Source organism: Bos javanicus, chromosome 3 (genome assembly GCF_032452875.1).
Source record: "Bos javanicus breed banteng chromosome 3, ARS-OSU_banteng_1.0, whole genome shotgun sequence".
NCBI classification, from domain to species: domain Eukaryota; kingdom Metazoa; phylum Chordata; class Mammalia; order Artiodactyla; family Bovidae; genus Bos; species Bos javanicus.
In genome coordinates this window covers 46,552,698-46,568,061 of record NC_083870.1, presented here as the reverse complement: position 1 = coordinate 46,568,061, position 15,364 = coordinate 46,552,698, and the positions used below count along the sequence as shown (strand labels likewise).

Sequence of the window (15,364 nt, the reverse complement as noted above, 5' to 3'; positions counted from 1 at the left end):
TCCTTTTCATTACAGGGGACTGGAATGCAAAAGTAGGAAGTCAAGAAATACCTGGAGTAATAGGCAAATTTGACCTTGGAGTACAGAATGAAGCAGGGCAAAGGCTAACAGTTTTGCCAAGAGAATGCACTGGAGAACGCAAACACCCTCTTCCAACAACACAAGAGAAGACTCTACACATGGACATCACCAGATGGTCAATACTGAAATCAGATAGATTATATTCTTTGCAGGCAAAGATGGAGAAGCTCTATACAGTCAGCAAAAACAAGAACATGATTTGACTGTGGCTCAGATCATGAACTCCCTGTGGCCAAATTCAGACTTAAATTGAAGAAAGTAGGGAAAACCACTAGACTAACAGGTATGACCTAAAGAAAATCCCTTACAATTATACAGAGGAAGTGATAAATAGATTTAAGGGACTAGATCTGATAGAGTGCCTGAAGAACTACGGACGGAGGTTCGTGATATTGTACAGGACAGAGGGATCAAGACCATTCCCAAGAAAAAGAAATGCAAAAAGGCAAAATGGCTGTCTGAGGAGGGCTTATAAATAGCTGTGAAAAGAAGAGAAGCAAAAAGCAAAAGAGAAAAGGAAAGATATACCCATGTGAATGCAAAGTTACAAAGAATATCAAAGAGAGATAAGAAAGCCTTCCTCAGTAATCAGTGCAAAGAAATAGAGGAAAACAATAGAATGGGAAAGACTAGAGATCTCTTTGAGAAGATTAGAGATACCAAGGGAACATTTCATGCAAAGATGGGCTCAGTAAAGGACAGAAATGGTATAGATCTAACAGAAGCATAAGATATTAAGAAGAGGTGGCAAGAATGCACAGAAGAACTGTATAAAAAAGATCTTCATGACCTAGATAATCATGATGGTGTGATCACTCACCTAGAGTCAGACATCCTGGAATGCGAAGTCAAGTGGGCCTTCAGTTCAGTTCAGTTTACGACCTTATGAATCATAGCACACCAGGCCTCCCTGTCCATCACCAACTCTCAGAGCTCACTCAAATTCATGTCCATAGAGTTGGTGATGCCACCCAGCCATCTCATCCTCTGTCGTCCCCTTCTCCTCCTGCTCCCAATCCCTCCCAGCATTAGGGTCTTTTCCAATGAGTCAACTCTTCACATGAGGTGACCAAAGTATTTAGGAAACATCATTACAAACAAAGCTAGTGGAGGTGATGGAATTCCCGTTGAGCTATTTAAATCCTAACAGTGATGCTGTGAAAGTGCTGTACTCAATATGCCAGCAAATTTGGAAAACTCAGCAGTGGCCACAGGACTGGAAAAGGTCAGTTTTCCTTCCAGTTCCAAAGAAAGGCAATGCCAAAGAATGCTCAAACTACCACACAATTGCGTTCATCCCATACGCTAGTAAAGTTATGCTCAAAATTCTCCAAGGCAGGCTCCAACAATACGTGAACCATGAAGTTCCAGATGTTCAAGCTGGTTTTAGAAAAGGCAGAGGAACCAGAGACCAAATTGCCAACATCCGCTGGATCATTGAAAAAGCAATAGAGTTCCAGAAAACATCTATTTTTTCTTTATTGACTATGCCAAAGCCTTTGACTGTGTGGATCACAATAAATTGCGGAAAATTCTTCAAGAGATGGGAATACCAGACCACCTGACCTGCCTCTTGAAAAATTTGAATGCAGGTCAGGAGCAATAGTTAGAACTGGACATGGAACAACAGACTGGTTCCACATAGGAAAATGAGTACGTCAAAAATATATTTTCACCCTGCCTATTTAACCTATATGCAGAGTACTTCATGAGAAATGCTGGACTGGATGAAGCCCAAGCTGGAATCAAGATTGCTGGGAGAAATAGCAATAACCTCAGATACGTAGATGACACCACCCTTATGGCAGAAAGTGAAAAGGAACTGAAGTGCCTCTTGATGAAAGTGAAAGTAGAGAGAGAAAAAGTTGACTTAAAGCTCAACATTCAGAAGACTGAGATCATGGCATCAGGTCCCATCACTTCATGGCAAATAGATGGGGAAACAGTGGCAGACTTTATTTTTTTGAACTCCAAAATCACTGCATATGGTAGCTGCAGCCATGAAATTAAAACACATTTATTCCTTGGAAGGAAAGTTATGACCAACCTAGTTAGAATATTAAAAAGCAGAGACATTACTCTGCCAAAAAAGGTCCGTCTAGTCAAGGCTATGGTTTTTCCCATAGTCATGTACGGATGTGAGAATTGGACTATAAAGAAAGTTGAGCAACAAAGAATTGATGCTTTTGAATTGTGGAGTTGGAGAAAACTCTTGAGAGTCCCTTGGACTGCAAGGAGATCCAACCAGTCCATCCTAAAGGAAATCAGTCCTGAATATTCATTGGAAGGACTGATGCTGAAGCTGAAACTGCCTGATACAAAGAGCTGACTCATTTGAAAAGACCCTGATGCTGGAAATAGTAAAGGCAGGAGGAGAAGGGGACTACAGAGGATGAGACTGTTGGATGGTAACACCGATTCAATGGATGTGAGTTTGAGTAAGCTCCAGGAGTTGGTGATGGACAAGGTGGCCTGGTGTGCTGCAGTCCATGGGATCGCAAAGAGTAGGACACTACTGAGCAACTGAAGTGAACTGACTGATGCAACAGCCCACAGGCAGGTCTCTCACCATGGATTTTTATTTTAAGTTTCCATATACTTGTTGATAAGATTAAATTGTTTTAAATAATTCCAGTTTACTTTAATAAAGTATTATATATATATTCTGGCCACAAGTTATTTGTGTGTTACAAGTATTATGGATAGTTTCTCCAATTCTCTAATTTAAATTTTCATTTCCTTAACTTGCCTTTTGATGAGCAGAAGTTAATTTTGATGAAGTGCAACTATTAATTTTTTTCGAGTATGTTTTTGTATCTTAAACAATTTTCTTATCCCAAAGGATATTTACTTACATTTTTTTAATTATATAATTTTTTTTATTTTTATATCTGTGATATATTTAAAGTTACTTTTGTGTCCTGTGTGAGGTTAATATGAAGGTTCATTAAATACCTATGTATCTATATCTATATATGGTTATCCATTAATTCCAGCTCATTTATCGAAAAGTCTTTCCTTTCTCCATTGTATTGCTTTGGTGTCTTTGTCAAAAATCAATTGAGGTTATATGTGTGGTTTACTTCTAGACTTTCTATCTGTTCCATTGCTCTATTTGTCTGTCCTGACACTAAAACAGACTTGCTTGACTATTCCAGATTTATAGAAAATCTTGAAGACAGATAGATCAAATCTTCTAAGTATGTTCTTTTTCAAGATTCTTTTGGCTACTGTTGGACCTTTGAAATCCAATGCAAATTTTAGAATCAGTTTGTCAACTTCTACAAATACATGTTCTAGGATTTTGATTGGGATTGTCGTATATCTACAGATCAATTTGAAGAAAATTGCATCTTGGCATATCTCTCTATTGATATTTCTTCATTAATTTTTCTCAGCAATTCTTTATAGTTTTGTAATTTGTAGTTTTCAGTGGGTGGTTACTGCACAAATTTTAATTTGTTCCTAAGTATTTTGGAGATTTTGAATGCTATTGTAAAGGGCATTTTAAAATTTAATTTTGGGGCTGTATATATAAAAATACAATTGACTTTTGTATATTGTCTTTATCTTGTGAAACTCTGCTAAGTTCATTTATTGATTTTTAGTTCCAGAGAATAGAAAGGAGAAATAAGAAGTCCTTCTTAAATGAACAATGCCAAGAAATAGAAGAAAACAATAGAATGGGAAAGACTAGAGATCTCTTCAAAAAAACAAGATACCAGGGTATACTTCATGCAAGGATGGGCATGATAAACAACAAAAAGAGTAAGGACTTTACAGAAACAGAAGGGATTAAGAGGTGGCAAGAACACACAGAAGAACTATACAAAAAATGTTCCAATGACACGGATAACAATGATGGTGTGATCACTTACCTAGATCCAGACATTCTGGAGTGTGAAGTCAAGTGGGTATTAGGAAGCATTACTATGAACAAAGCAAGTGGAGGTGATGGAATTCTAGCTGAAAGCTATTTAAAATCCTAAACGATGATGCTGTTAAAGTACCACATTCAATATGTCAGCAAATTTGGAAAACTCAGCAGTGGCCATGGGACTGGAAAAGGTTAATTTTTCATTCCAATCTCAAAGAAGGGCAGTGCCAAAAAATGCTCAAGTTACCGTACAGCTGTACATGTTTCACACGCTAGCAAGGTTATGCTCAAAATCCTTCAAGCTAGACTTCAGCAGTATGTGAATCGAAAATTCCAGATGTAGAGGCTGGGTTTGGAAAAGGCAGAGGAACCAGAGACCAAATTGCCAAGATTCCTTGGATCATAGAGAAAGCAAGAGAGTTCCAGAAAAACATCTACTTCTTCTTTATTGACTATGCTAAAGCCTTTGACTATGAGGATCAAAACAAAGTGGAAAATTCTTAAAGATATGGGAATACTACCTTACCTGCCTCCTGAGAAACCTGTGTATGTGGTTTCAAGAAGCAACAGTTGGAACTAGACATGGAACAAAGAACTGGTTCTAAATTGGGAAAGGAGTATGTCAAGGCTATTGACTGTCACCCTGCTTATTTAATTTCTATGCAGAGTACATCATGAGAAATGATAGCCTGGATGAATCACAAACTGAAATCAAGATTGCTGGGAGAAATATCAACAATCTCGGATATGCAGATGATATCATTCTAATGGCAGAAAGTGAAGAGGAACTAAAGAACCTTTTGATCAAGGTGAAAGAGGAAAGTGAAAAAGCTGGCTTAAAACTCAACATTCAAAAACTAAGATCTTGGCATCTGGTCTCATCATGGCAAACAGAAGGGGAAAAAGTGGAAGCAGTGATAGATCTTATTTTCTTGGGCTCCAAAATCATTGTGGACAGTGACTGCAGCCATGAAATTAAAAGACTCTTGCTCCTTGGAAAGAAAAGCAATGACAAACCTAGACAGCATACTAAACAGAAGAAACACCATTTTGCCAACAAAGGTCCATATAGTCAAAGATATATTTTTTCCAGTAATCCTGTATGGATGTGAGAGCTGAACCATAAAGAAGGCTACATCAGGAAGAATTCTTTTGAATTGTGCTGCAGGAGAAGACTCTTGAGAGAGTCTCTTAGATAGCGAGGAGTTCCAATAAGTCAATCTAAAGGGAATCTACCCTGAATATTCATTGAAAGGACTGATGCTAAAGTTCCAATACTTTCGCCACCTATTGCAAAGAGCTGACTCTTTGGAAAAGATTCTGATGCTGGGAAAAACTGATGTCAAAAGGAGAAGGGAGCAGTACAGGATAAGATGGTTAGATAGCATCACTGATTCAAGACATGAATTTGAGCAAACTTTGGGAGATAGTGCAGGATAGGAAAGCCTGGTGTGCTGCAGCCCATAGGATCTCAAAGAATTGGACACAACTTATTGATTGAACAAGAACAACAATAGTGTTTTTACAGGTGCTTTACAAGTTTTATGTACACAATATTACTACCTGCAAATTAAGACAGTCTTCATAGTCTTTGTTTCCAATTTAGATACCATTTATTTCTTTTTGTGTCCCTATTGCAGTAGTTAGGACCTCCAGTATAATGTTGGATATAAGTAGTGAGTGTAGACATTTATGCCTAGTTCTTGATCTTAGGGGAAGTTGATTTTTTTTCACCATTACATATAGTATGAACTATAGAATTTTTATAAATGCTTTATCAGGTTGAGGGTTTCCACTAGATTGCTTAGGTTTTTATGATGAGTAGTTGCTAGATTTTGTCAAATGCTTTTTCTGCCTCTAAGGACCTGTATCTAGAACATATATAGAATTTCTAAAATTTAATTAAAAAATCAACCCAATTATTAAGTAGGGGAAAGAACTGAATAGACTCTTCAGAGAAGAAGACATATGGATGTGTAAAAAGAACACAAAGAAGTGGTGAACATCATGAATTTCCAGGGCAATAAAAATTCATATTACAGTATGGTTGTCATGTACATACAATAAAATGTCTAAAATGAAAAGGAAAGAGAATACTAAATGTTGGCTGGAATGTGGAAAAACCAAAACACCCATCTGCAGTTGTAGGAGTGTAAAATGCTGCAATCACTTTGGAAATCTGTTTGTAGGTTTCTTATAAAGCATACACATTACCTTATGATGCAGATATTACACACCTGGATTTTACTCAAGAGAAGTAAAAATTTGTATTCACAAAACCATTTATGCATGAATGCCTATTTCAGATATATTTACAATATTGGGGAAGTGAACCTAGCCCAAATGTTGATTTGAATGAATACTCAAATTGTGGTATATTTATACAATAAAATATTATTTACCAATAAAAATGAATTGCTTTACAGCCCCCCAAACATGGATGAATCTCTGAAACACTGTATTGAGAATAACCACACAGAAAAAAGCATACATTATGGAATTCTAGTTGTATCATGCTAAAGCATATGAGCAAACTAACCTATGTTGATGGAAATTAGTGTTTGCTTCTGGTGGTAGGAAAGACAGAGAGATAATGACTGGGAAAATGTAGAAGGGAATCCAAGAGGTGTTGGCAATGTTGTGTATCTTGATAGATGCAAGGATTTTATTGGTTTATTGTTGGCCAAAACTCATCAAATGGTTTAAGATCTGTCCATTTTTATGTAAACTAAACTTCAATTTGGAAAAATGAAAAGCACAAAAAAATAAATAGCATGAAGACATAAGACTTTTAAAGTTTTTAGTAAACAGGAGATACCACTGTTATTATGAGGACTTTTGTGATAGTCATGCTTATGACATTATATATTCCTTGTGGATGCTTCGTTGTTCCCTGTATTGAAAAACATACCAGAGACAAGTAAATAGATAGAGATCTACATACAAAGCACCACCACTACATAGCAGTAGTTTTATAAATCATATTCCTTTTGATTTTAAAAACATGAGAAGGATGCATCTGGCCATATAGATGCACACATTTTGGTTTTTATCATCAAAATAAAACCTTGTATTATGAATCACTATACAAGCACCAGACAGTGTTTCTGATTTTATCCCAATGAAAGCTTTTTAATGAGTACACATTATGTTCACTTATTAATATCACTGATAGGTATTTCATCATATTTTAATACCTACTGAAAGTAATTTGGCACGTTTACTGTTTTCTTCTAAAATGCTTGCTATTCTTGAAAGGGCCTGGCTGGAATTTTAATTATAAACTGGCTTTCTTTTTTTCTTCTAAAGAAGGACACCACAGATAGTCTGTGCAACTTAATTCTATAAACATGGAGCATTGTGCGAGGTGCTTGAAAATTCAAATATAAATGAGACATGATCTCTGTTTTCCAGAAGCTCATAATGAGCTCAGTGATGGACAAGAAGTAATATAACTAGAAGATCATCTAATAACTGCAATACTGGTTATATGAACAAAGGGCTGTAGGAGAAAAGTGAAAGTGAAAGTCACTCAGTTGTGTCTCTTTGCAACCCCATGGACTATACAGTCCATGGAATTCTCCAGGCCAGAATACTGGAGTAGGTAGCCTTCCCCTTCTCCAACCCAGGGATCGAACCTAGGCATCCTGCATTGCAGGCAGATTCTTTACCAGCTGAGCCACAAGGGAAGCCCAAGAAAACTGGAGTGGGTACCCTATCCCTTCTCCAGGGAATCTTCCCAACCCAGGAATCGAACCGGGGTCTCTTCCATTGCAGGCAGATTCTTTACCAACTGAGCTATCAAAGAAGCAACTCAATTTTCCTAGAGGGAGAGGAAGACAGTCATAGATGACTTCACAAAGGAAGTGACATTTAAGATAGATAACACATTTAAGATTTAAAAAAATAAAAGAGTGATTAATATATCATTCAGTAATTCAGCTACCATGCTGTTGCTCCTACATGATGAACATTAGGTCAGGCACTGGCACATGGTGTGGTCTAGACCCTCAAGAAGCTTATACTCTAGGTACATTTTGCCAATTCTAGAAGGAATCAAGGTCGCTCAGTTGCATACCTCATTCTTTTCACTCTGGCTTCTTTCCATCTCATTTTACTAGACTCATACACCATAAAAGACTTTTAAGTTCAAAGTTACTATTTTTCTTTTTTCATTTTTGATGTAATGGGGGAAATGATGCATGGTAAATATTGACTGTTAGTTCTACCACTTAGCTGTTTTCTTACAGCATTTATTTATTCATTCATTTACTTATTCAAACATCATTTATTAAGCCCTTACTGAGTATCAGTGGGTACCCAGGAATTGGGATACAAAGGGGAAGACTGTCTGGCAGAAGAATCAGAGATGCAGAGATTCAAATGCTGTGTGATACTGGTTGCAACTCAGATGGAAGAAGAAAAGGAGAAATTAACCCTGGTCAGAGAGGTCAGAGAATAACTCAAAGAGAAGAGGATGCTTTAATTACTCTTTAGTGAACTGGAAAGACTCCAGATGTAAAGAAGAGCAGGTGAAAATGTGCACAGACCCCAAGCAATCAGCTGTGTTGTCCTGTGTTGTTTTCTCTCAAGGGCTCTTGCTTAGGAATTCTGCTTTTATCCTAAGCACAGAAAAGTACAGTCATTTCCTTCCATGCTTTCTGATTGTAAAATTTTGTTTTTTTCTTTTAGCATGCAATTTTTTCCATGTTTCTCAAGCAAATTATCTCAACATAATTCTTATTTTCACACCTTAAAATGCCAAATATTAGCATTTTATTTTCTAATGTCACTAAAATATATACTTTGCCTCCAACTCTAAAGAAGAATTTGTGGATAAAGATATAATCGCAGTTACATTTTCATTTAAGTATTCTTCACAACACTTTATCTAAACTACTTAAGGCGAATCGTATTTCAAAATTCAGAAACTTTTTTGGACTTTAAGAAAGAAAAATGGTACATTTACTACATTATACCTAATACCTCCAGCAAGATGTGGAGTGGCAACCTGGACTCAAACACATTAGTCTCTCTGCAGTAAACATGCAAATGTTCACTCTAAAAGGAATAAATAAAGATTATAAATAGCCTCATATCAGTTCAGGCCAGGTTTGCTGCCAAATGAGTTATGTGAAACATTTGGTTACAGAGTTTTTTGGTTTCAGAATTGTTAATGAGAGAATGCGGACTTGTGGTTATCCTCATTTTATAGTTTGAGACACAGATTTAGAGAGATTAATTAACTCACCGGAGTTGCTTAGTTAATAAGTGACGAAGCCTCATAGAAACCCCACAGGCTTGCTCTGAACTCTGCCAGTAACCACTGTCCCACATACAGCAAGCAAACATTTCACTTTTATTGAGCTGCCAGGTTTTTGCCAGGTAAAGAGGGAATTAAGGTAACTGAGTATAAAATAAAAGGGTTTGGCTACAGATGCCCCTCCATTTTTGATGATATTGTGAATAGTCTCAACTTCCTAATCCTCACAGACATCCTCATTGCTGACTGTGGAGGAAAATGAGACTTGAGCCATGGAAACAAGGATTTGGCCACATTAGTTATGTTAGCTTTCAAGTAATTAGTATATTTAATATATTCTCCCTAATGCATGCCTCATGTATTAATTGATTAAACTTCCCAAGCAATATTTCTTCATGTGACTTTGGAAGAGCAAGAAGTCAGGCATGGACTCTGGATGTCATGCCTTTGACAACTGTCTCTGCGTTACAATTCTTCTTGCTTACGTGTCTTTGATCCAACAGCTGAACTAACTCCCTGGTTCCTCAATGGGCATGTTCAACCACTGGTCATTCAGAACCCAGTGTGCTGCTTCTCTGGATTTCCTCTCCCTATTCTCTATGTCATTTCTCTTCCAGCTCAAAATCATTTCTTACCAGCTTTCTCCTACAAAAGAAGCTGTGTTATGTCCATCACTATCTTCTCAGTCTCTGACTGTACTCAGTTGCTATTCACTTCAGTCCTCTTGGCAACATGGATCTTTGTGTTCTTCCATCAGAATCAGGATGTTAAAATGCAGATTCCTGGACGCACCTTTGACCAGTTAAATCGGGATCTCTAGGAGTGGAGCCGGGGAATCTACACTGTCAGATGTATGCCACATGGTATTCAAGCACCATGAGTTTGAGATAACAGCTTTGTGGTGTAGAAGAGCTATGACTGCCCTTCCTATGGAATCTACTCTCATGCTTGCAGGCACAAATTTATACAACTTGCACCATAAGACCAGAGCAAACTATAAATGCCTGACTTCTTGCTCTTCCAAAGTCACATGAAGAAACATTGCTTGGGAAGTTTAATCAATTAATACGTGAGGCATGCATTAGGGAGAATATATTAAATATACTAATTACTTGAAAGATAACATGACTAATTTGGCCAAATCCTTGTTTCCATGGCTCAAGTCTCATTTTCCTCCATCTTCAAACACTGCACTGTAATTGGTTTCTTCTAAATTTCTACTCTAATTTATTCTAGCCTGACCTCTGAGTGAAAGATTAAGTAGAGTAACAATTATACTTTCCAAATAAATTTTTTTCCTGTCTAAAGAAGCCAGCTACTTCTAGCGGGGCTTTTTAAAAGCGTCTGCATCTTCTCTTGTTTCCCTATAGCATGAAAACATGGTAAGAAGCAGCATCCTACTCCTTAGCTAATGAGAATATAATATGAATTACTGTCAAAGATACACACACATACATACACCAGGAAAGAACAGCTAGGAAGCCACCTGTACTGTGGACCCGGAGTGCTTTGATTCACTATTAGGAATATTAACCTAAAGGAGATAGTCACCTATTGTTTGAGTCATGTCAGCCCTCACCGGAGACTCTGGGGCATAGATCTATTTACCAGACCATCTGCTTGTTCCTCAACTTAGTGCTGAGAAATGAATTAGTAATACAATCACATAGGCAAGATCTTCCTTTTTTTTTAACAAATGATAATACTGGAAATTACGCTTACAACTTTGATGAAGGCTGGGCTTACCAAAATGAAGTCTAAACCTAGATTCAAACTATCTGAAAATCAGTTTCCACTTATGTTATTGACACAAGTGTCTCCATCATTACCTATTTTTATTTGAATATGTAAGTTTTGAAATGAGTGTGGAAGTCCTTTAGAGACAAAATGACGCAGTGCAATGCAGCCTTTTCCATTTCAGCTCTCACGATGACTGCATATATTTGAGACAATGCTTTTATAGATGGTCATAAACTATCAAAACCATCACGTCAGAAACAATTAACTGGATATGTTTACATTGCATGAGCGTAAAGTTATTTGTAAATTTTTTTTAGTTATGAACAACCTTGGGATATTGATGGTCATTGATAAAGGCATGAGCACTCACTGTCTAAATACTTTCAGACTCAGTTTATAGTAATATGATTAGTTACACTAATAATACTGCTTGGGCACAGTCTTGCTAATTATAATATTATAAATATTAATGTCACCCAGCCTTTCTGTTTGATTGCCATTCATGGAGTCATTCATCACAATATTTTCCTGGAAACCAGCAAGATTTTATCCCCCCCCTCCCCTTTTATTTTTGATCACTGGACTTGCAGTCATTCATACACATTAATCTATAAGAAGCTCTTATTTTTGGCTATCTCAATGTAAATCATTATATGATGTTTCTCTTATTCTTTCTGAGTCCCTAACCATGCCATCGAAAGCACAGAACCCAGGGTTTTTGTTTTCCATTCTTTTTCACGTGACCTGTTTCAAGTTAAGATTCATTTGAATTATTAAATGCTTCCTTAAAGAATCTTTTTATACTTGCCTCTCTTTTTTTAAAGTTAATTATTGATGTAGCGACAAGCTGAAAAGACTAAGAATTATAATTTTTTCCTCCCCTCATTCAGGACTCAAGAAACGTCTTCTGACAATGGTTGTCTATTTAGAATAATACAAAGGAAATACAAAGGCAAAATACTGAATGTTGTTTCAGAAAAGATTTGCTAAAATCACTGTATTATACAAAATGTAAATGTAGTGTATATTTCTCTGAAAATAGCAGTTAGAGAGAAAGTTGGGACATAACCTTTTGAGCCCAGATTTAACCACACACATAGCAGAAGCAGTTACAAAAGATACTGATTAGATTTTAATTTTAAAAACTTCATCATATTATTCAGGGCTCCAGTGATTTGATTGTCTGAAAATAGAAAGGTAATGTTATAATTTCCAGAGCTGGTTAAAGAATAAAGAAATCTCCAGCCTCCCACTGGAAAGAATGCCAGTCATCACCACAGTAAGCAAGAATTTGGAGGCATTTTATACTATAAACTTCAATCTTTTTCCTTTATGTGATCTTGTGTTATACAGGTTTCATAAAAATGTAGCTCAGAGACCTGTCATACAGTTGTAATCAAGGCTCCTTCAGAACAATTCTACTATGCAGTCACATCCAATGGGGCATCTGTGTTTCCCCTGTTAGTAGTACAGTGGGAGGGCAAACAAGACCCGAAATGGAAAAAGAAAAAGCCAGAGTCCTCAAGGACAACCCAAGAGAGGTGACCACGTACCTTTCCCACAAGTTCAGCAATACAAGGGACTGGTTTCCCTTTCTGGTGACTCTTCGTGGCTGGACTCTGCCCATCCCAGTCCTGTAGTTCTTCAATGCTTTTCAGATAAAGCAAGGCTTTGAGGCCAGTGCAGTAGTCTTGGATGATAGTGAAATCCTGATTTTGAATAGCACTGCATACCTAGAAAAGGTAGAGCAACCAACAGAATGTCAGTTCAGTTGCTCAGTCCTATCAGACTCTTTGTGACCCCATGGACTGCAGCACACCAGGCCTCTCTGTCCATCACTAACTTCCAGAGTTTACTCAAACTCATGTCCGTTGAATTGATGATGCCATCCAACCATCTCATCCTTTGTTGTCCCTTTCTCCTCCCACCTTCAACCTTTCCCAGCATTAGGGTCTTTTCAAATGAGTCAGTTCTTCACATCAGGGGGCCAAAGTATTGGAGTACCAGCTTCAGTCAAACCAAGAGCTAATTCTCCAAACAGACTCACTTTTCAGACAGTCAACACAATTTATTTTACATGCCAGGCACTGGTCTAAGCCTGACATGTCAGTCATTGCCTGCCAGGGATGGGAGTGTTAGGGAAGGAAAAACTGCCAAGGGGCACAGGGAAACTTTCAGGGACTATGGATACTTTCATCAGCTTGATGTGGGGACAGTCTCACAGGTATATACATATTTCAAAACATCAGACTGTATACTTTAAATATGTGTAAAGTGTTAGTTTCTCAGTTGTGTCTGACTTTGCAACCCCATGGACTGTAGCCCTCCAGGCTCCCCTGTCCATGGAATTCTCCAGGCAAGAATACTGGATTGGTTTCCATTCCCTTATCCAGGAGATCTTTCCAATACAGAGATTGCACCCAGGTATCCTGCATTGCAGGCAGATTCTTTACCATCTAAGCCACCAGGGAAACCCTATGTCATGCATAGTCAGTATGGCTGTAAAAAATTAGGTCCAATAGGTAGAATTTCCAAGGAGTTAAATTCAGCACAACCTAAGAATGGACATTTTAATCTCTCATTTGCTTTCTGTTAAGATGTACTGCTTAGAGGTACATGTCCTGGCTGGTCATGTACCTTGTTTGAAGGTGGTCATGCTGGGCTGGAGTGCTCTCATCAGTTAACTCAGCCCGCAGGTACCAATGCTACCTCTTCAGCCTCATATATTGTTGTTCTTCTTTGTATTCACTATGCTCCAATCATCCAGGTCTTTCCTCTTTTCCTCAGATTTGCCACATTCTTTCTTTGCCTTGAGACCTCATAAGACCTTGCTGCCTGGAAGGCCTTTGCCTTTTACACATGGCTGACCAACCCCCCAGGCTTCAGTCTCATGGGAAATATTACTTCTTCAAGGAGGCCTCTAGGAGCTCCATAAGGAGGTTAAAGCCTCCTTAACTCATAGAGTTTTGACTTCGAACTTTTGCAAGATTATTTGATTGACAGCTCCCTTCCCCGATAGACTGAAGCTTTAGGAGGGAAGAACCTATATTTATTTTGGACAACATATTATCCCCAGGGACTAGCACAGAGTTTGTCACTTATTCTGCTCTTAATAGAGATATGTTTAATGACTGCATATGCAGGAGAGATTTTTTTTTTTGCATGACCATTTGTTAGAAAATAGAGATTTAATTCTAGAGTTAAGGAAGGCTGAATCTGAGAAATTAGGATCCTTCTAAAAACAACATATTTGAGAGTCTGTTAGGATTTGAGTTAGAGCTTGAATTCAGTGGATTTAGAGAAACACTTTCAGATTGATTACTTACAAAGATAATTCTCCAATTTTTATACTACACATAGACTCCAGAAACTCATTTACAACTGCTGGTAGGACCTCTTCATCCATATGGCCCACCATCACTTAAACAGAAAATTTATCACCTAGAATTCAGTGACTCTCCACATCCATATTTCAAATCAATCCAAAGAAACAACCATCCAAACAAAAGTAAGCAAAGCAAAACTCATTTCTAGCCTATCTTTCCAGATGTTAGATTCTTAGCATATATCATAGTGCCTGGGGATAGCAGCCAATAAAGAAGCTCCAATACTTCTGGCCACCTGATGCAAAGAGCTGACTCATTGGAAAAGACCCCAATGATGAGAAATTGAGGCCAAGAGAAGGGGGCGACGAGGATGAGATGGTTGGATGGTATCACAGACTCAATGGACATAAGTTTGAGCAAACTCAGGGAGATAGTGATGGACAGAGAAGGCTGGCATGCTGCAGTTCGTGGGGTTGCAAAGAATCGTATATTACTTAGCGACTGAATAACAACAACAATGAAAACTCATGTCATATGTGAATGTAGATGAGGAAATACCTGAAAATAGAAGGACAAACCATATTCTACTTCAAGGTCTCTTAAAGCCTTCTGGGTGTTTAATTAATATATTTCATTACAATCCTCATGCCTAGCACACCACCAAATACTTAGCTGTTGCTAGGCTGGTTGAGAAAATTTACTGAAAACATACTGAGAGGTTCTAGAATAGGGAATGGGAAATAGATAGAAACAGAGAAAGGGCAAGAAGAATGTATACCTAGCAGTTCTCAGCAAAGAGTGGTAGTCATTTCACTATGTACATATAAAAAGGCCAAATGTGGGATTCTGGGAATAGAAGCATTTAAAATGAAGGCTTAAGGAAGACAATGAAGGACACTCAGAAGAGACACAAGACAGATGTCAAATGCTGCACGAAGGGTCAATAATATCAGAGGTGAAGAGGTATCATTAAATTTGTCAATCAAAAGACATTAGCATTTATGGTGGATAATTTCTGCAATAGGGCAGAAGCGTGTTAGGATGAATTGAGGAGTCGATGAGGATTGAGGAACTGAA

At 37.7% G+C, this 15,364-nt stretch overlaps 1 protein-coding gene across 1 annotated transcript in view; it reads right to left on the bottom strand.

The window, feature by feature from the left end:
- Positions 1-15,364, bottom strand: part of DPYD (dihydropyrimidine dehydrogenase) — a 930,948-nt gene that overhangs the window by 127,158 nt on the left and 788,426 nt on the right. The window contains exon 20 of the mRNA XM_061411115.1: positions 12,515-12,694. Coding sequence (XP_061267099.1) covers positions 12,515-12,694 — 180 coding nt within the window. The remainder of the gene's footprint in view (positions 1-12,514; positions 12,695-15,364) is intronic.